Source organism: Mauremys reevesii, linkage group 3, assembly GCF_016161935.1.
Source record: "Mauremys reevesii isolate NIE-2019 linkage group 3, ASM1616193v1, whole genome shotgun sequence".
NCBI classification, from domain to species: domain Eukaryota; kingdom Metazoa; phylum Chordata; order Testudines; family Geoemydidae; genus Mauremys; species Mauremys reevesii.
This window is the reverse complement of record NC_052625.1, coordinates 44,149,803-44,171,242: the sequence shown is the minus strand read 5'-3', so window position 1 is coordinate 44,171,242 and position 21,440 is coordinate 44,149,803. Positions and strand designations below refer to the sequence as shown.

General features: G+C 39.4%; 1 protein-coding gene and 1 long non-coding RNA gene across 3 annotated transcripts in view; one reads left to right on the top strand and one right to left on the bottom strand.

Moving 5' to 3' along the window:
• The window catches only part of LPGAT1 (lysophosphatidylglycerol acyltransferase 1), a 127,679-nt gene that overhangs the window by 101,216 nt on the left and 5,023 nt on the right, over positions 1-21,440 (top strand). For both annotated transcript variants that reach the window (XM_039531613.1, XM_039531612.1), the window contains one exon: positions 17,594-17,700. In XM_039531613.1, the coding sequence (XP_039387547.1) occupies positions 17,594-17,700 (107 nt within the window). The remainder of the gene's footprint in view (positions 1-17,593; positions 17,701-21,440) is intronic.
• Positions 7,266-11,360, bottom strand: LOC120401524. The gene is made up of 3 exons (XR_005596506.1): positions 11,204-11,360; positions 8,775-8,833; positions 7,266-7,471 (listed from the first exon to the last, which is right to left on the bottom strand). It is a non-coding gene; the product is annotated as an uncharacterized LOC120401524 (long non-coding RNA).

The following is a 21,440-nucleotide window of genomic DNA, read 5'->3' as shown; positions in this document are numbered from 1 at the left end:
GCCTGGTCCTTCCCCATGCCTCCCCCCCCTCCCCCACGCAAGTGGTGGTCTTTCGTGAAATGAACATGCCATTGTCAGTCTTGCCAAGGTGTGTTTGCAACAAACCTCACTCTCATCAACAGAGAAATATGAGAAGAAAATAATTCCTTCGCTTGTTTGCATTCCCTCTCCCCAGATTATTTATACTAGTTGGATTACTAATAGACAGCTTTATTCAGGAAAATTGAGAGTGGACAGCTGCAAATGATACAGTCCTTCCGTCTGATCAACACTGTCTTGCGTTGCATCATTTCCCCTAAGTGCTACTGCTAACAAAATGCTGCTCTGAATAACTTCAGAATACTAGCCAAAATAGATTAATTTATACTGTAATATCACTTGGACATACCCTTTTGCAAGCAATATTTGTTAGTAATGTATATACAGGTGATTTTTTTCAGTGTGTATTATAGTTTTTGAACAGATGGTGCAAGGGAAATATCCTGGGGACAGATAATTCAAAGCCAGCCTGTTCCTAGTTATCTTATCAATATGCAATCATCACTTTTTTATAACATATCATTGTAATTTTATATTAACCTCTAAACTACGGGAGTTTTCATCCCATAAAGACAACTACATTGGCATAAAATAGGTCACAGCTGCTGCTATTGCCAATGAGATTGTCCCATCATAACCATTAAAATCAGTCATTTGTATTTTTTGCCATAGAAGCTGAGCTGATGCAATGTGAAACCATGTAAATTCTCAAAACTGTGTGATGTCAAACCAGTCTGCTGTGCCTTTTGTTGCTCTGACTATATCTTAGTGGTCATGATTGAGATTTCACAGTGGTTTGGGCTACTCTCCTGTAAATGGGTTCAAAATTTTTGCAGTAAATAAGCACATCCAGTTTGCTGGTTGTACACCTTTGTAAACTTTCCTGTCAGGTGACCACCTACAAACCACTTGTCACCGATCAAGTCTGAGTTCTATCTTCACCTTCCATTTTATTGCTTTTTAAATGGATTATTGAAACAGTGAGCAGTTTTATGATTTAGCAAGAACAGAAGAGAATATAGAAGCCTAAGAAAGGAGAATGGATAGATAGTGACGAGTATTTAGCAGACAGTTTTCAAAGATGGATTTTTCATATTTGGAAGTTTAAATTGTAGGAGAGTTCTGCTTTGAATTATTGCATCTCATTTAGATGGATCTTATTTGGTCTTCCTTGGCTAATGTTGCTGAAGACATCCGACATCATGCCTATGAAAATGACTTGGCACCTTTTAAGAACCTATATATAGTATTCAGAAAAGGAAGCATTAAGCTGAGTAGCCTGAAATCGTTATTTTAACCTGGTCATGATAAAACAAAGCTGTTGATTTTATATTAGGAAACTTCCCCCTCAAGCCATTCTTGCAGACAGGGCAGAACTTGTGCTGTAAATGCTTTTTCCTTGAAACCCACTGAATGTTTTTTAGGCTACTTTACTTTTAGCCTTTGGCGACATAACAGTTTTTTGGCCTGTTTTGTTTGGTTTGGGTTTTTGCTGAATTTTGCCCCAATGATGATGATGATAGATTAGAATAGAAAAAAATATGTACGAAATAGGCTTTCACTTGCTTTTTGCTTGTATTTTGCTCCTGGGGGAATTCTGTGCCAAATAATTAAAATTTCTGCACACAGTATTTTAAAATTCTGCATATTTTATTTGTCAGAATAACTCAACATAATCATGCTAGTGTCCATTAATTTGGTAATTTATTTCAAAATATCTGTCAACAAGTATGTCTTAAACAATACAGACAACAAAAAAGATTCAGGAAATGTTTTTTAACAAATAAATTCCTTATTAGGCATCTTAATGCGGAACTTTGAGCAATTCATTTAAACTACAACACAGATGTATTTTCCTGCACCCCTCAGAAGCAGTGCAAAGGCTTAGGGGAATCGGTGGTAATGGAGGAGCTGAGGGAGAGGGAAGCAATTGCTGGAAAGGAGCCTGGGAGTAAACGTGGAGGGTTGTTGGCTGTGGGTGGGAGAAGTATGAAACAGGTTTTTTGTGGGAGGAGGGAGTGTTATGGAGTTGGGGAGCCTCTCCCATGCAGACACTGGCTGACCCCCTAATCTCTCCCATTCAGTCAGGCACATCTGCCCTGTGCATGTGCCCCTGCACCCCTCCCCCCCTGCCCCCTTGTGTCCTGGCACCCCCACTCAGCCCCTGCCCCAGTCTGTCCCCTTCCAATAGCCCTTCTGAACTCCAGTCTATGTGACCCCCCCACCCCCAGCAGCCCCAAAGGCAGGGTGCTGTGAGGAACACAGCCTCCTCTTCTCCCTATCCGCAGCTGGCTGCTCCTGCCCTGGGATTGGCTGCCCTCTGTTCTAGTGCCACAGCAGCCCCGGTGGGCGAAAGGCCTAATTTCAGCACCTCTCAAGCAGAATGTATTTTCTGCCGAGAATAAAAACGGGGGGGAGGGGGTATATGAATTCTGCACATGTGCAGGATGCAGAATTCCCCCAGGAATAGTATTTATTTGATTAGTCTACAGAAGATTTTGGCTTTTTAAAAAAAAAATCCAAAACGCCAACTCAAGGCACTTCCCCTTGGGAGACAGAGCAGTTTTAGACACTGTTCAGTGAAGTGCAGTGATCTAGCAGATGAGATCATTATTAAAGGCCAGCTGCTACGTAGTTTGGTGTGATGGAGTTGCCTTTGCAGATTATTTATATTGCTCAAAACCAAGGACAGTTCTAATCAGATTTTAATTCACTGTGCATCCAACAGGAATTTAACTAGTAACACAGTAAGGATTAATCTAGGAATCCTAATTAAGATAGCAAAAAGAATCCCAGATTTGTTAAAGTATCCAGTCTCCATTATGGCATTCATTCCTTAAGCTTTATCTTACTAACAAGGTCTTCTATGCAAAACTCAATCAGCTTTATAAATTCTGCTCTTCTGAGACTGTTTGCGGAATGAATGGTAGGTGTTTTAAAAATTATTTTAAGAGGTTATTTGTGTAAATGAATGTAAACTAAGGCCTTGTCTACACTTACGGGGGCAGAGGAGTTGACGTGCGGCAATCAATGCATCGGTAGTCGATTTAGCGGGTCTAGTGAAGACCCGCTAAATCGACCACAGATCGCTCTCCCGTCGACTCCAGTACTGTACCTGAACAAGAAGCTTAAGGGGAGTCGAAGGGAGAGCATCTCCAGTTGACATTGTGTAGTGTGGACCCCGCGGAAGGTAGATCTAAATACATCGACTTCAGCCACGTTATTCACGTAGCTGAAGTTGCGTAACTTACATCTATCTCCCCTGTAGTGTAGAGAAGGCCCAAGAGAACCATTGTTAGCAAAGGAATATGATGCCACTAATTATAGTAAGCTGAAAACAAGTTGAAGGAGGGGTGAAGTAAAAGTGTGTACGACAATACATTTGTGTAAGGTGTAATTCCTGTAGCATAGTTTTAGGTGTTTTTTGTATTCCTTTTTTTTGGCAATACTTTTGTATTACCGCAGTGTTGTGGACTATGACCCCACTATAGTAGGAGCTGTACAAACACAGAACAAAAAGATAGTCCTTGCCCCAAAGAGCTTATAGTCCAATTATTTTTATCTATTGGGATGCTTTTTAGACTGTGTGGTTTCAACTACCAAGAATATGGCAGAGAAGGAAAATGTCCCAGAATAACTCAAATCCCCCTGCCAGCAAGGATTTGCTTATCTTTTCACGGAGGGCACTATGAGACAGAAAACATAGGTTGTGTTGAATCCAGTCCCGCAGGCCTTGTCTGACATCTTCAATGCCAACAATGAAGCTATCAACAAAAGATTACGTAACAATATACATTAATCCCACACATTGACCCTAAGATTGGCTCCAGCAACACCGGGTGAAGGTTCAGTGCTTGAAGTGTTATCTTAAGGATTGTATTTATTATTCAGAGTTCCCAGGCAAATTAATCCTTTAAAAACAGGACATAGGCCTGGTCTACCGGGGGGGGAGGAGGGGGAATCGACCTAAGATACGCAAGTTGATGTATCTTAGGTCGACTTACCTCGCGTCCCCCGATCCGGCGGGTAGTGTAGACGCACCCACCATTAATACATTGGGAATGTTGTGTTGATTTGATGCCTTAGTTTGTATTTGGGCAAAAATCCTGAACTACGCTTTTTTTAAATGGCTACCTGAAGTATTAGGATTATTGAATTTCCATAAACTTTTGCAGTTGGAATGGGTGATGCTTTACCATTTATCCCAATATAAAGACAAAAATGCACCAAAACAATTCTTATTCCCCAGCAACATTTAATCTGAGAAATAATTTAAAAACCATCAAACTCTGGAAGAAATATTATACCAAAAATTAGTGAAGGTCTATCCAGATTAAGAACTGGTTAAAAAGAGAAACTGTTTTGGAAGTGAAACAGACAAGACTGAGATGAAACTAAAAGCTGCTGTTTCCAGTTAAGCTTAGTATCTCATGGCAGGATTATATCAGTCGTGTGTGTGTGTGTGTGTGTGTATTTACACACACATATATAATCCTTTGAATCAATGTATAGTAGAATCAATGGGCAGATAGTGGAAACCAGTTCTCCCTAAGAATTTCTCATGCTTCCATTACTATAATATGTATTTGTCATGTTAATTTATTAAAGATGTTGGGTATTCTCTATATCTAGGTTCAGTGGGTCATCTTGGAGGAAGAAAAACTTGTTACTGACACTTCCCAGAATTAAAACTTTGTTTAGAGACTTGTGAGGTTGTTTAAATCCAAGCTTCACACAACATACTTGTAGGGATGGCATAGCCTCTCTACATCCATAGCAGAGGAAGTTTGGTGGGTAAGGATTCTGTGTCATGGGGAGGAATGTCTACTTACTGTTTCTTATGGGATGTGACTAGATGACCCTTCCCTTCCCCCCCCCCCCCCCAGCTTTCATGTATCCAAGGATGATATGAAAATTTCATATGCAAATTTTTTAGTGCGCTTGTGAAAACATAATTGTTTTCAGGGTTGACAACTTCAAACTTTTATAAAAACTATCGGTACTTTGAAAACATGTTTTTCATTTATCCTTTCCATGCTTCTTTTGTAACAGATGATAATTTTAAATATTATTACTACTACTAATAATACATAGCTTTTTTATAGTGCTTTTCATCAGTAGATCTCAAAGTGCTTTACAAAGAGAATTTTGATGATCATTTTACTTGCAACCCATTTAATACATTTGGCCTGTTCTTGCAGTCTTAAAACTTGAATCAACAACCACTAAACTGAATGGAAGTGACTTTACTGTTACTCCAAGTTTTGTCTGCATTAACACAGAACAGGGCTTCACTGGGAACACAGTCTGCATAAGCACTAAACCCACGGATGGCCAGTAAATCTGTGACAATAAGAGACTTGCTCTGTTTCCATTTAATGATTTTTGTCTTGAGAATGAGGAACCCCTCGGTAAAGCCACAAATTCTGACACTGATGTGATTCTGGATAGTTTTAATTCCTATTATCATGGTTGTCTTCTCCCCCCCGCCCCCAAATCCTAATCTTTAGACTAAAAGTGCCCAATTCTTTCAATCTTTCCTCATAGGTCATATCTTCTAACCAGGGCCGGCACTTCCATTAGGCGACCCTAGGCAGTCGCTTAGGGCGCAAGGATTCGGGGGGCGGCATTTTGTGCGCTCCCCAGGGGGCGCACGGGAGCTTTCGGTTCCGCTCCCGTCGCGCCGCCGAAGAAGGACCTTCTGCCGACCTGCCACAGAAACCAGCGGCAGGCAATTGAGCAGCTCGATGACTGCCGCTGTTGCCTGCGGCATTTCGGCGGAGAGTCCTCCTTCGGCGGTGCGAAGGGAGTGGAACCGGAAGCTCCCGCGCGCCCCGTGGGGAGCGCACAAAATGCCGCCCCCCGAATTCTGCCTAGGGTGCCAGAAACTCTGGTGCCGCTCCTGCTTCTAACCCTCTTATTTTTGTTGCTCTCCCCTGAACTGTCTCCAGTTTGTCCACAACTTCCTTAGTGTGGTGCCAAAAACTGGACTCAGTATTTCAGTTGAGGCCTCACCAGTGCTCAGTAGAGCGAAACTATCTCCCATGTCTTACATAAGATATTTGTGCTAATCCATCCCAGAATGACATTTCCCTTTTTTTGGAACAGCATCACACTGAGTCATAATCAATTTGTGAACCACTATAATCCCCGGAACCTAGTCTGCAGTACTACTGCCTAGTTAAATGTCCCCCATTTTGTATTTGTATTTAATTTTTCCTTCCTAACTGTAGTACTTTGCACTTGTCTTTATTGAATTTATATTGATTTATCATTTTACATCTTCTCACATCCTCCTATTTGTTACTTTTCCCGTTAAAATGCTTCGCTTCCTTCCCCTTAGCATGTAATTTATATCAATTTATGCTAATGTATATGCATATAACTTGCACATGTAACCTTTCTGAATTTGGCCCACTATATTCTGGTCTTATCATTTTTGTTGTTTTTCCCTGAACTTCCTTCCATGCAATACATCACCATCCTTTTGGTAAAGTGCTGCCTAGAAATTATTGCCGTATTCCAGGTGCAATCACACCAGAGCCAATTAACCAACTGAGAGTTCCCTGCTACACAGCAAATGTTCTAAGTGGTGGAGGCCTGGCCAGTAGATCTCTGAACTATGTAGATACACAGATCAAAACTTGTGTAGGGATTGGGTAGCAAGATGCATCCCCTGTTGCAGCCTCCACAGAATGGCTGAGCATTGGCATTTGCTCTACATCTTGAGTCTGAAATGGAGGTTCGGGGGAGGAGAGGAAGAAAACTTTACTTGTGGGTGTGGAAGAGCATTTGGCCCTTAGTATGTGCATATTCTTGCTTAAACTGTGTTTTTTGGGGGTGGGGGAAGTCTATCCAAATCTGTGAAAAGTATAGTTCTTTCTATTGGACATAGCTGACTTTCTTGAATCCACAGTTGTTGACAGAGCATGCTGACATTAAGAGTATAACATTCTAAAACAGGACTGTTCATAAAAATCTCTAGCATTCTCCCTCTTCCCCCAGCTTTTCCCGTTTGGGGTAAGAACACTATTCAGCATTGGGCAATTAGCTGCATTTCATTCATGTGCTATGTGTGTAATGGATAAGTGCTTGTTTAACATTTTATTCTTCTGGCAGCCAAAGTGAAAATAATTATTTGATCTGGCATAAGCGACCATCTGTGTGGTAAAATGAGATTGATTAATTATATAATTACATAAAGACAGATTCATTGGACTCTTATTTCATGTTGCGGCCAAACTCCCAGGAAGGCAAAGTTGCGTGACCGCGTTCTTGCTGCAGTTAGTGAAATGGACTTTGATATTTCTTTACGAAAGTGAAGGAAGTTGAAGCTTAGTTAACCGTGAGTCTCTAGTCTCTCTCGGCTGATCACTGATAAATAATGATGTAAAAATAGGGGTAGGATTTGATAGCAGAGCAGTTTTTCCCCCTGATAAAAAAAGAAATCAAGAAAGAATTAAATTCCATTCTGCTTGAGCTTTTTAGTTTTGTTTGTTTCCGTCTATCTAAACCTATTAATCAGGGAATTGCAGTTCTGGGAAGAGAGATGCCAATAAGGTAAAACAATATAAGGTTAGTTTAAGGAAAAAAAAAAAAACCTTAGAAGGATGTAATTGCTACGTAAGACTCAAAAAGTGTGAGATGTTAAATCTCCCTTTGTTGTTTCCAGTCAGGACAGCTCACTACATTTGACTTTGAGGAATTCAACAGAATGCCAACTAAAATTGATCATCTCAAAGCTGGTTATGGAAATTCGAATAAGAGCCAACCTGATTAATGGGGATAAAGGCAGGTTTTGCAAATAGACAGGAGAGTAGCACAAGAAAGTAAATCCAGTTTAACATCAGTGCTGCACTAACTGGAGATGCCACAAAAAACGAGCAGTGTTCAGATAAGACCTACTAGAATGCAGGGCAGAGACCATCTACTGGTTCGTGTAACAATAGATTCTAAAGACTTTTAGAGTTCAAGGTTTACAGTTGTTCAAGGACCACCCTACTGAAACAGAATGAGCCAATAGAATCCTAAAAAGTGAACAGTTTTTTATAAGTACAAATTCTAGGGGAGCCACCTTGTGGACAAAAAAAATATTTGTGGCAGCATGTGAATTTTTATTTATTTATTTATTTTAAATAAATACCCAATTTGAGCTGCAGCTCACAAGACACATTGTGTGGTTTGTTCCACCTTTTAAAAAAACAAACAAACAAAAACTTAACTAATATTGTCTTTGTTAGATCACACCCATTCATCTGAAATAGTAATAATAACTTTATCTAGAAGATATTTGAAAATGTCACAATATACTAGTATGGATGGTTGCTACGATACCAAACTACGACATCCTACATTATTGGAGCTGGTGACGTTTCCCGGGGGTACCCAGTGTGGTGAGGCACCTTGCTAACCCCGAGGAAGCCTTGTCTGTGCCTGCTGAGGATCAGATCTCCAACTTCACTGGCCAGGGGCATAAGGTTTCCAGGTGCCCAGTTTTCAACCAGCAGGTCTGGTAGAAGAGGGTACCAGGCAGTGTCCGGTCAGATGTACTGACTGGACACCAAAAGTTGGGGTGGGGCACGGAGGGAGGCGCTGGGTAATCAACCTTTACCAGGCCCTGCTCAGCCAGAGCTGCCTCCTACCTGCATCTCATTTCACAATTCTTTCAACTGGTATCTGGCTCAGTATGCAGACATGGCCCTTATGGCCAGACAGAGAGAGAAGCATCTTGTTACCTGCTGTCTGAAAGGAGTATGTCTGGGATATGCTACCTCCTGGTGACCTGCCTCAATTCCTAGAATTTAAGAACATAATTTTAGTATAGTTATTAGGGCTGTCAATTAATTGCAGTTAACTCAAGCGATTAACTCAAAACAAATTAACTCAAAGAATTAATTGCAGTTTTAATTGCACAGTTAAACAATATTAGAATACCAATTAAAATCCAAAATATTTATAATAAATTTATTCTACATTTTCAAATATATTGATTTCAATTACAAGACAGAATACAAAGTGTACAGTGCTCATTTTATATTTGTGATTACAAATATTTGCTCTGTAAAAAAAGATAAAAGAAATCGTATTTTTTCAGTTCACCGCATATACCTCACAGTGCAATCTCTATTGTGTAAGTGCAATTTACAAATGTGGACTTGTGGGCTCTAAAGTTTTACATTGTTATATTTTTGAGTCCAGTTATGTAAAACAAATAATTCTACATTTGTAAGTTGTACTTTCACAGTTAAGAGATTACACTACAATACTTGTATGAGGTGAACTGAAAAATACTGTTTCTTTTTTACAGTACAAATATTTGTAATCACAAATATAAAGTGAGCACTGTACACTTTGTATTCTGTGTTGTAATTTAAATCAATATATTTTAAAATGTAGAAAACATCCAAATATATATTTAAATAAATAGTATTCTATTGTTTAACAGTGCGATTAAAACTGCAATTGTGATTATTTTTTAATCTCTCAATCAGGATTATTTTTTTAATCATTTGACTGCCTTAATAGTTACATTACTCATTAAATATTATTTGTATACATATTTCATGACTATTATGACAACAAGTGGGCTCTTGGTAGAAACTGCCCAGGTCACTCTTTGGTGAACTATTATACAACATCTATCAGACCCAGGCGGTCCCTGTAAATTGCTGTGCACCCCTGTGCCATTTGTCAGTTGGCACCAAGAGTCCCTGGTTCACAGAACCTTAGTTCTTCTCTTGCCTGATTTTAATATTGATTCAAAATTGCTTTGATTGTTTGATAAATTATTAAACTGTAACATTTATTGGATTATGTCCAATGATTAAGGTAGTCAGTAGGGTGACCAGACAGCAAATGTGAAAAGTCAGGATGGGGGTGGGGGGGTAATAGGAGCCTATATAAGAAAAAGACCCAAAAATCGTGACTGTCCCTATAAAATCAGGACATCTGGTCACCCTAGTAGTCAGGTACTGTGGTGATAGGGTCCTCATAATCTAGATAGATTAAAGCAGGAAATTAATAATACAGCCTTCCCTAGGCCTCCCATAATACTAGTGTGATAGATGATACATTCTTTGTACATCACCAGTAAATTGTAGGCTCTTAAATACTGACGCTTTGTACTTCGGGGATACATCTTTATAAAATGATTGTGGTATCCAATGCAAAGTTTGTCATATTGCGTGTCTTTGGAAGGCTCATGATGCACTGAGCTTGGTTGTTATAGTAATTGTTACAGTAATGTTATAGTAAGGTTACAGGTTATATTCAAAAGTGTTAAGATCAGCGTAGAATGTATTTTGCTTTTATTTCATTTGACTAAATCTGACTTGTTATGCTTAGATTTTAAGTGATTATAAGTCAGTCTTTATAGTTAATAAATCTGTTTGTTTATTCTACCTGAAGCAGTGCGTTTGAAGTGTCAGAGGCTCCCCTTGGGATAACAAGCCGGGTACATATCAATTTCTTGTTAAATTGATGAACTCGTATAAGCTTGCAGTGTCCAGTGGGCATAACTGGACGCTGCAAGACGGAGGCTCCTAGGGTTGTGTCTGGGACCGGAGATATTGGCCATGTCATTTGGTTGCAAGTAGCTCGGAGCAGCTTACATGCCAGAAGCTGTGCGTGAACAGCCCAGGAGTGGGGGTTCTCACAGCAAAGCAGGGTAAGGCTGGCTCTCAGAGTCAAGCGTCTTTGACCATTTCACCTAACCCTTGCTCACTTATTCATCTTACCCATCCTAGATTACAAACCTCAAAGCAGCTTCATAAAGTTTCCATTATTTTTAAGTCAGCCTGTTACAGAGGTGGTTTTTCCTTCTTTTCTTCCTGTTGAAGTATAGAATTGTCCCGCTCTGCTCCCCAAGCTAGATTCACCCCAAGCCAAGAATTGGCAGTATTTAGTTCTGTACCAGTGATCGGTTTGAGGTCTCTACTCACTACTCTGCACAGGTAGAAATGGAATGTTTTAATACCATTGGGAAAGGGAGATTGAAAGTTTTTGACCTTTTTAGGTATAGAAAAATTGGTTTAAGGTTATTTTAGAGATGTTTATGGCTCCTTCTGAGTCCTCTACAATTGGACTCATGGTAATAAGTAGAGGTCCATGTTTTTCGCAAATATGAAACACAAAATAAAACTAAAAGCAATAAAATTCACCCTACAGCAGTGGCTCCTGTCCTGCTGGTCTGGGCCTGACTCCTTGCTCTGGGTGTTTGCGGCCTGGCATATGTGATCACAGAACTGCTGAGGTTTGGCCCGGCAACTCCGCTGTCATGGTGATGGGATGAGTGGGGAAATTTAAGTGAATAGCATTGCAACCTGGCACATGGCCACTCACTCAAATCTGGCCCAGCCACCTCTCCATCATCACAATGGAGGGGTGACCAAGCCAAACCTGAGTGATGCTGCCACCCTGTGCACCAGATTAATGCCCAGAGCAGGGAGCCAGACCCATCCTGCAGGATAGGATCTGCCAGTGTGGGGTGGGCTTGCTCTGCAAACCCCTGCCCCCACGCCTTGGGGGGATAAAATAGTTATTCCACGTGGATAAAATAGGTAAAACAAAAGAATTCAAAATTCCCCAAAAATAGCACATGAAAATTATTTATTTAAAAAATGATGTTTTCACAGGGCTCTAGTAATAAAGCAGAGGCTTTATAGGCAGAGGAATAAAAAAACCTCAAATGTTTTGAAAACTGACTAAAACATCTGGGCAGTATGTGGCATATACTGAATATATGGTGCTGTGGTTTAAAGATTTTTATCAGCATTCATTGGAATGATCTGCATAATTTATGAATGGTGAGGCCACAACCCCAAACTCATGCTGATAAAACTTTCATTACACACGTCACAGGCATTCATGTATATATTATCTGTACTGATTCCTATCACTATAACAGCTGGGGTTTTTTTGAGCTGGGAGTGTATAGTTTAGAAAGCTTTCTCTGAAGAAAAAGGTGGGTCTGAAGCCCTGTCTGCTGTTGTCCTGAAAGTTTGTTAGCCAGAATCATAGTTAAAACTATACTGCTTTATATAACAGTGCTAACGGACTAGGAAGGTGTCTACACTTGAGAAATAACTGAATTTGGCATTGGATTAGACACTAGCTGCCACAACCCTTCTCGTCCCTAAACTGGTATTAAATAGTCCTGCTAGTGTGGATGTGGTGAACAGATTTCAAAATTCATTGTGACAGTGTGCTAATCAATTAATTTTGCTGTCTGTTGTGCTTTGCTGTGATGAGTATTGAATTATGACTCCCATACCCCCTAATGGAACAAACATTTAATATTCACTGTGGGGGAGAGCCAGGTGATGCTGTCATATTTGTCATTAGGTGTCAAATAGAACAGATTTAATAGGGCCTTAGCCAAGAAAGGGGCATGTAAAATGGTTTAAGATAGAGGGCATCTCTGTCTATGTTGACCAGGGAAACCATGCCAGCGAGAACAATATGTAAGCATAAGACTTCTTAGGGCTTGTCTACACACTTTACAGCACTGCAGCTTTCTTGCTCAGGGGTGTGAAAAAACACCCCCCGAGCACTGCAAGTTTCAGTGCTGTAAAGTGGCAGTGTAGACAGTGCACCAGCGCTGGTAGCTACTCCCCTCATAGAGGTGGGTTTTTCATAGCGCTGGGAGAGCTATAGCGCTGAGAGTGACTGCACAGCCACGACGTTGCTTGCTAGTGAAGACGTACCCTTGCTAATGGCCTTCTCTTTTTAATGTAGGTTAGACCTAAAGTCTGTATTCAGACTTTTCAACTAGCCTAATTAACAATATCTTAAGCAAATTCACTTCCACAAAATGCTCCTGTAAGCCTAGGTTCTTAGTGCCTACATAGTTTCCAGATCTGTTTTAATCTGCAAAATATATTCTTATGCAAATATAGCAGAGATGCTACCAGCTTGAAAAGAGCTCTGTGTAAGCTTGAAAGCTCGTTTCTTTCACCAACAGAAGTTGGTCCAATAAAAATATAACCTCACCCTCCTTCTCCCGCCAGCTTTACTGGAAACTCTTTGAATAACTAATTTCATGCTTATTGATCCATTTTAGCTTTCTTAATATCTCTGCAAATAGAGGAGTCAGTTGTATTTTCTTTTTCCAGGTAGCTTTTATTATACTTTTAATAGTGATACCCGTATCTTTTTCAGAGAGAGAACACCTTGCTTAGAAATATTGTCTGGAGTGAGTGCTCTTCAAATGTAGAGGCACAGGTAGAGCACGGCAGACAAACTCCAAATAAATTTAACCATGTTGTAAGCAGGGGTCAAGCTCTGGCCCTACTGAAGTCAATGGGTATTTTGGTGTTGACTTCAGTAGGACAAGGATTTCATCCCAGGTCTCTCTAAAGGACTTCTCTACGCTAAAAGTAGAATTCTGTAATGGGATGCAGTTACACCAGGGCTGCGTTTGGACTGTCCAAGTCCTTAACATTATTCAAGGACCCAGATAATGTTCCATTTAACTGTAAACTGGAATTGTTATAATCAGACAACCATACTGCAACCTACTTTCCTATATTTTTATTTGTTGCGTAGACTGGCTTTTAAATTACTCTCCCCTGTAGCACCACAGAAGGATAATCTAGTAAGAGTTAAGTCTAGTCTATGTTTACAAGTTACATGGATGTGAAAAAACCACCCCTCCAGCCAACATAGTTATGCTGACAAAATTCCCAGTGTAGATGCAGCTGTGTCGACAGAAGAGAGCTTCCATCAACACAGGTAATTTAGTTCAGGGAGATGCCATGCTGACACAAACAGAAAACTTCCTTCTATCAGTGTAAGCTGCATCTATGCTAAGGAGCTGTGCCAGTATAGCCTCTGTACTGTAGGCATAACCTTAGAATGCTTCCTGTGGCTCCTGCACATAAAAGCTTTATTACACCCAAAATCTAGGATTTTAGCACTTGAAGCTAAAGGGAGTCTTATACTGGTCTACTACCCTGGTGATCTTGTTATATTGCAGCAGAATTGCTCATGCTGCCACAGCTGCTGTTGACTAATAATGGAAACCATGTTGGGTTAAAAATCTTATTTTAAAAACTCTTGTGTTACAAAAAAAAATGTTTTATTATCATGGAAACAATTTAATATATAACTTCCACTGTTAATGCCTTTTACTTTTTCTGTCTGTGATCTTATTGATCAGTTTCTTGTCTCACTTTCTGATTCTCATATACTATCATAATACCATTTTAAATCACCTAAGAGAAGTCTTTAATCTTACAATTGTATAGCATAGTTCATCTGAGGATCCCTGGGTACATTGCAAACATTAACCCTGCAATTACCTGTTAGCCAGGGTAAATATTATCCCAATTTTACAGAAGGGGAAAGAGATACACAAAGGGGTTAAAGGCCTTATTTTCAGAGGTGCTGAGCACCAACTCCTCTGATTGAAGTCAAGAAATAGCAGACCCTAACGTGACTTTCCCAAGGTCAAATACAGTCTGTGGAAGAACTGAGACTAGAACTTAGATCTCCTGACTCCCAGCTTTGTGCTTTAATTAAAAGACTGCGTTTCTGTACCATGTAAGCATACGGTACTACTGAAATGCAGCCACCTTTGGGTGTTTCTGATTTTTTTAACACTTTATCTGAATCTGCTCTCAATAGAACAGCATCCACAGTTTTATCAGAACATACAGTATTTCTTTTGAGCCTTCTATACCCAATGGTTAACAAACTAGATGATATCAGATTTGCATTAATAGCAGTTGTGAAGAGAAAACCCATAGAGAATTATGAAGCAAGTTAAATGCTGGCTGATTCTTGACACTCCGTGCTTTTTCTGAATATATTGACTTTTGTTTATGCTATAATTACTTGGTAAAATTCATTTAATTAAATACTGAAGAGAATTAAATGTTGCAGATTCTAAAACAAGTTGCTGGGAATGTGCTATACTTTATTTCCTATCAGGTTGGATAGTGTAGATTTCAGTTCACTGGAGTTTTGGCACTGTGGGAAAGAAGGAAATCAAAGAAAGACTTATCAAACTGATACCACTGAGACAGCAGAGAGGAATGTCTGTTTGGCAGTGTTTTGTTAGAGAGACTTACTAGTGTTGTGATATTATGAGTAGACGTTGCAAGAGAGACTGTTACGGCTTTTGGGAAAGGGGACAGGAGGGATACGCTGCTGCTAATAGCGTCAGTTTAGAATGTCTCAGATATGGAAATATTGCGTCCAAAAAAAGTTGTGGTTGGAATAATGAGAGGAATAAAATGCAGCAGCAGTGTAGTCAGGGTCGGGGGAACGTCATGTTGGTTTTGTGACAATGAGGAGCTATTAAGCAGGGAGAATTGAGGAGGGAGAGAGGCATGAGTGACATAGCAAAGGAACAAGAGAAAATGCAAGAATGAAAAAAGGTCATTTTTAAAGAGTCGTTGCCTAGCATTTCATAATGCTATTCAGACGCCTCCCAACTTTCCCTAGAGGGCTATGTTGTTTAAAAGATTACACAGTCAGCCTTAGGTTGTTCTGTTACCTCAAATCCTTTTCAGCCTAATGAATTCCATGTTTAAATAGCAGGGAAACGTCCACTAAAGAGAATAAATGCATAGCAAAGTGTGAGAAGGACAAATGAAAGGTACAGCAGAAAACAGAATCTATTATAAAAATAATTTCACTTCAGACTGCCTTTTTCAGGCCACAGAGATACAGTTGTCTCTTGCATTTACTTGGGAGGCCAAGGCGCATGCAGCAGTCTTATATAAGAGAAGCCGAAAGGCACTTACATTAGAGAGTCCACTAATGAGAGTAGAGAGCATTTGTTCCCTGACCTTTCCTTTCTTTTTTTTTTTTTTCCAGGCTTGCTGAGGCTAAAACATGCTCTCTGAGAAAGGGGAAGTGAGATAATGGGGATGGTAATTGGTATAGTGAAAAGGGTGGCATTTTTTTAATTCGCAAGATGTTTAATGAGCAAATTAGTTAGATAAGAGGCCAGGTTTATGGGGAAATCTAGTCAGCTTCATTGCCCTTTAGGCCATAGTTTAACAATTAGTGATCCTCTTCATACATCGGGGGGGGAATGTTTCTAAGAAGCGCTTCATAATAAGCCACCTCATTTTGACACTTTGACATAAGATTGGTTCTTTGGTCCTGCTTCTGTAGTTAAATGCTAAAAAGTTACTGGAACATCTAGAATCCAATTTAGATATACTGACAAAAGCACCAAAATTGGGAGGCCAAGCTTGAAACCCTGCAACAAGGTTACAAAGACATTGTAATTGTCACTCCCATAGAAAATATAAAGAAAACTACCAATCCACTTATCTTGGCATCCTGAAAGTTCAGAAGGCAAGAAGTGTGCCTCCCCAGGAGTAAACAATGTAGGCTATATGGAAATAGTTTTACATTTTAATTGATGTTTCTGAATCTACTGCCGGCATTCTGGCTTAAAACAGTTAGCTTGTTTGTGGTGGTTTAGGAAGTTAGATTATATTGGCTTCAATACTGGTATAGCAGTGTCGAAAAAAATGCAACTGTATTGCTTTATGTAGAATTGTTGCATGTAGTGTCCCATAATAATCATAAGAATCACTGGTTAACTTTGTAAACAGCTGTGCCATAAAGTTCTCTGATTTTGCCCCCAACATTGTAAAAGACAGTGATTTTTAAATGGCTAGCCTACTATAATCTTAAAATTGTCCTTCATTTCTGGGGGCAGCTATGGATATTCTAAAGCACACCCACATATGCAACTACCTAACCTTGCTCAGGTAGGCAGGATTTGGCTTGTACCATAAAACACAAATGGTTTTAATGGTATCACTGGGTAATAGCTTCTTGCCCTCCCCTCTATCTATCCTTCCTGTCATGCATGCTCATCTTTAGATCTCTTTATACAGTGAGCTCTTTTATTTATATATAAATATTAATCAGATTTAGCTCACATTGTTGCTCGTTAAAATCTTGTAGCAATATTTCAGTACACTTATACGCTGAAGATTTAGCATTTGTGTAACCTGCTTTATAAATTCCAGACAGATAGAGCAGCTTCACTGCTGGGCATAAAGAGCTATTTGTTCTGAGACACAGAGGAGCTATTAATGCTAACTACATCCTTCACAAATCCTCAAACCCCAAAGAAATTCCTTCCCAGAGAGGGTAGAAGAATCTTCTCAGGGTGTGTGGTGTTGGGGTGGGTTTATTTGTTTTTTTAATCCACCAATTCTATTGTCCGTGGATCATTTTACAGGAAAAATGGAATTAATACCACACTACACCTTCTCCCCTCCCCCCCCATTTAACCCTTTGCACACTGTAGAGGTGTGTGGGCTCTGTGCCACCTCAATTATGTTCTGCAGTTTCTAGGTACTGCTGATTTCTTTGTCCTTCGCATTCATTTGCCTGGTGATCTGAAATATTCCACTGTTTTGAAGGTTAAGTATTATTTGAGTTGTAAATGAGGGAACACCGACCAATTTAACAGTTTTATTCTGTTCTTGTGTATTTTTGAGGGAAAAGTGGGGGGCTTTCTTACATGTTGAATTACTTTAATAGATCCAGTCACATTGTTCTGTTCTGTTTCTTTTGGTAGGATTTTTCCAATTAAAGATGTACCTGCAGAGCCTGAAGCCCTCACTGATTGGCTATATCAACGGTTCATTGAAAAAGAGGATCTCTTGTCACATTTTTACAAAACAGGTAGCATGTTGTCTCCCTTAAGAGAATACTTAATAATGGTTTGCATTTCTATAATGGCTTTCATGCAAGGATCTTAGAATAATTTTAAGAAAATGTAATTACTATTCATAACGCCCTTATGAAATAGACATTTGTTGTCCATGTTTTATGTGTGGGGAAAAATATATAAAATAATGAATCGTATACAGAAGATAGATCAGGAGCTTCTGTTCTTCCTGCCTCAGAGAACAGGTGAAATTGAAAGGTGACATGCAAAGCTGTTAAAAGGAAATCCCATTTTCAGTCACCACATACTTAGACTATGGAGCTCATTGCCGCAGGATGTCACTAAGAGCAAGAATTTAGCACGATTCAAAGAGGGACTCGATCTTTATATGTATACCAAAAGAGTTAATGCTTAGAAGTTTTGGAAGTGATATAAAACTTCATGCTTCAGGGCTTTACATTTTTAATTAATAGACATTAAGATGAGGCTTCCATGGGGGGCAAATTAAACCACATCCACTGTTTGGTTCTTACACCTTCCTCTGATGCATCTGGTAACTGGCTACTGTTTGGGACAGGATTATGGACTAGATGGACAGTGAGTCTGATCCAGCATGGCATTTCCTATGTGCCTATTAAACTGAAGCACAAAGAGGTTGTGACTTACCAAGGATTCACAGCAAATCAGTGGCATTAGAACTCAGGAGTCCCAGTTCAAGCACCAGACTCCACACTCTCCCTCAAAATGTGAAGGAATATTGTAAATACAACACAGCATACAATAAAGTATCCTAAAGGAAGACCGATCACAGAGTTCTAAACAAATTATGGGACACTGGTGATATTACTGAAGGGACACTAGGAAGTATCACACATTTTGTAACTTCATTTTTATATGCACTCTCCTTTGAAAATAAAGCTGGGGATACATTTCCTCAAGGTTTTTATCCTCTTCCATTTGACAAACATTGAAGTTTACCCGCTGTCCTCTTACAGCCCTGTGTTTTTGTACCGTATAGAGAAAAGATAAATTAATCATAAGAAAAAACCAACAGTTTTGTTAGTTTTTATTTTGGGGGGCTTTGGGGTTTTTCCTTTACAGAACTAGATGAGTGAAAAACATTGAGTTTCATTTAGACATTTATATGTAGGAAAGGAAATTTATCAGATGGTGATGTTACTTAATTAGAATGATTGGGTTTGAAATACTGCAAATTATTTGCCTTTTTGTAGGAAAACAAAGCTTCTTTGTTAAATTTCTTATGCAGTTGCCTAAAACAGTCATCCAGTCAGCCCACTCAGTTAAGTTCAACATTCCAAAGTGTCTCTATGGTACAAAGATATTGGATTATTCATTGTTAATACTAATGGATGATCATTTCATAAAACTTTAGAGTATGTCATAATTATGTGTAAATACAGTAGGTGCTTGAAATATTAGTAAAATCTGATAACATCCTACTATAATACGTCATGTGCACCTCACTTTGAGAAGAATAACTAGCTTTTTGCCTTATCAGACTCATCTCACTCATTAAAATACTCAAATACAATGGGTATTTATATCCAGAAACCTCTCTGTTGGGTCAGATCCTGTGATGTGTTGCATGTGGGCAGACCTTGCACTATTACAAAGTCTCTGACTTCATTGGAGCCCTGTGTGGATGAGGTACATTGCAAGGTTGGGGCCTTAGGGTATGTCTGCACAGCATTTTGTAGGGAATGGGTGCGACTCTCCCAGCCCAGGTCGACAGACTCAGGATAGCGGGGCTCGTGCTGGTGTTCTAAAACCAGCAGTATAGACAGTGCTTTGAAATTGTGGCAGTGAAAAACCTAAATGATTTGATTAGCTAAGAATTAGCAAAATGAAAACCTCTTAATTCCTTGCTCAAAAACTATTAGTACTAAGTACATTCACATATGTAAACATCTGTTTTTCGAAATAACATTTTATTCCGAAGAGCTAGATTATAGTTTATTAATTGATGCTTAGTATATTATCAGTGGAAGTAGTGATAAATTAATGCACCCTGGAGCAGACCCTTAGCTCGTCTAAATTAGCTTAATTTAGTTATGACAGTTTACACAAGTGGAGGATTTGCTTCCATAATTTTACCCTGTGATGTCTTATTGCATAAGAGCTGCTCTCAGTTCAGTGACAGTACTGCCAGTAAATCCTCAGGCCAAATGTGAAGGGAATGTCAGAGCTTCGGTGAAGCACTTGCTTTTTTTTGTTTGTTTTGCTGCCACATTATATGTCACTGTGTGTGCTGCAACAGCTAAGATTGTTTCATCACTTTCACTTTCTTTATAAACACTATTTTAGCGATTCATGTCTCAGCCTGTAAAGCTTTCCCCAGACTGAATTTTGGCGTGCAATAACTTTACTCAGAAGCAAGTTACTGTGGAGTATTAAAAACAGTAGCCCAGTGAATTATCAGTGTTTATTTAAAAAAAAATTACAATTTGGAGTTTATGTAATTTTGTTTTTAACTGCAGTAATATAATTCAAACTGTTTTAAACTAAAAAAAGACAAGCAATCTGTAATATCTGTTCTCTATTAGAATGTTTTTATTTGGAGAGAGCGGGTGAAATTAATCTTAAAAATAATTGAAAGCACACACTTTTTGCAAAACTTTCCTTTTTGCTGACTAGATATCAAGCACTCTCAAATCAGAGTGGAGAGAAACTCTATCATATAACCCTGAAGCACTTTTGAAGAGACTTTGTTGAGAACTGGGGCAGGAGAGAGAATTGATTATTTGGGTAGGGATGAATAAGAATGAGTGAATGCAGTGGTGAGTGGGTAGATAGATGTGCAAAGGGTGAATTGTGTGTATAACCAAATCTGAGTTGTTGGTGAATAAATGGGGTGGAGATGTTGTCTTCTGAGAGAGAGAGAGAGAGAGAGAGAGAGAGAGATTCTTTCCAGATTGGTGGGAGGTAATTTGGTTTATATATGTCATAGTGTGTGCAGAGAGAGAGAGAGAAGCCTTGTGTACGCTAAGCTTTTTCTTAAACATTTCTATGGGTGCAGTTCCACCAGAGATAACAAATGTGGAAGCAGTAGTATGTATGTATAAACTCACTGCAATGTCTAAATCTATGCTGTTTGTATAATCTAATGTGAAAAGGTCAAGTTGTACTGGTACGACTTCCCTCTTGCATCCATCCACTTCTTTTAGACAAAACTTAGTGGTGCTCCCATAATGCCCCAGGCAAGCACTTCTAATTCCTAGTATCATGAGGGTTTTTTTTCAATACCAGTTTTGCACATAAAAAATGGAAAAAACTAATTCACAGCTGCCAAATTTTGTGCAGCTCTGACATTTTATGCAAATTATTTCATGTAGTGACTTGCATATTTGCAAATACTTTGCATATGACTATAAAGTTCAGTTTAGGGTCAAGTTTATCCTGCCTCAAGTTGTGGCAGGGGTAGGACACAGAGCTGTGCTAAACTTGGCAGTTATAAGGCTTTAGACATGCATAGGGTGGGCAAGTGGGAATGGAGTCTAGGGGTTCTGGGATAGGCTGCAGTCGGCTGTCTAGGATTGCTGGGTTATAGATTGGTGTGGGGGTGTCTGGGGTAGATAGACAGATGCTGTCTGGGAGAGAGAGAGATCTGGCTAGGGTTTTACTGGGAGGCATGGGGTCTGAGGTGTCTTGGAGTGTCTGATTGGAAGAACCTGAGGGTAGTACTGAGTCCTCTCATCTTCTGTCCTATTGGTCAGCCAACACCTGCTGCTGTTCT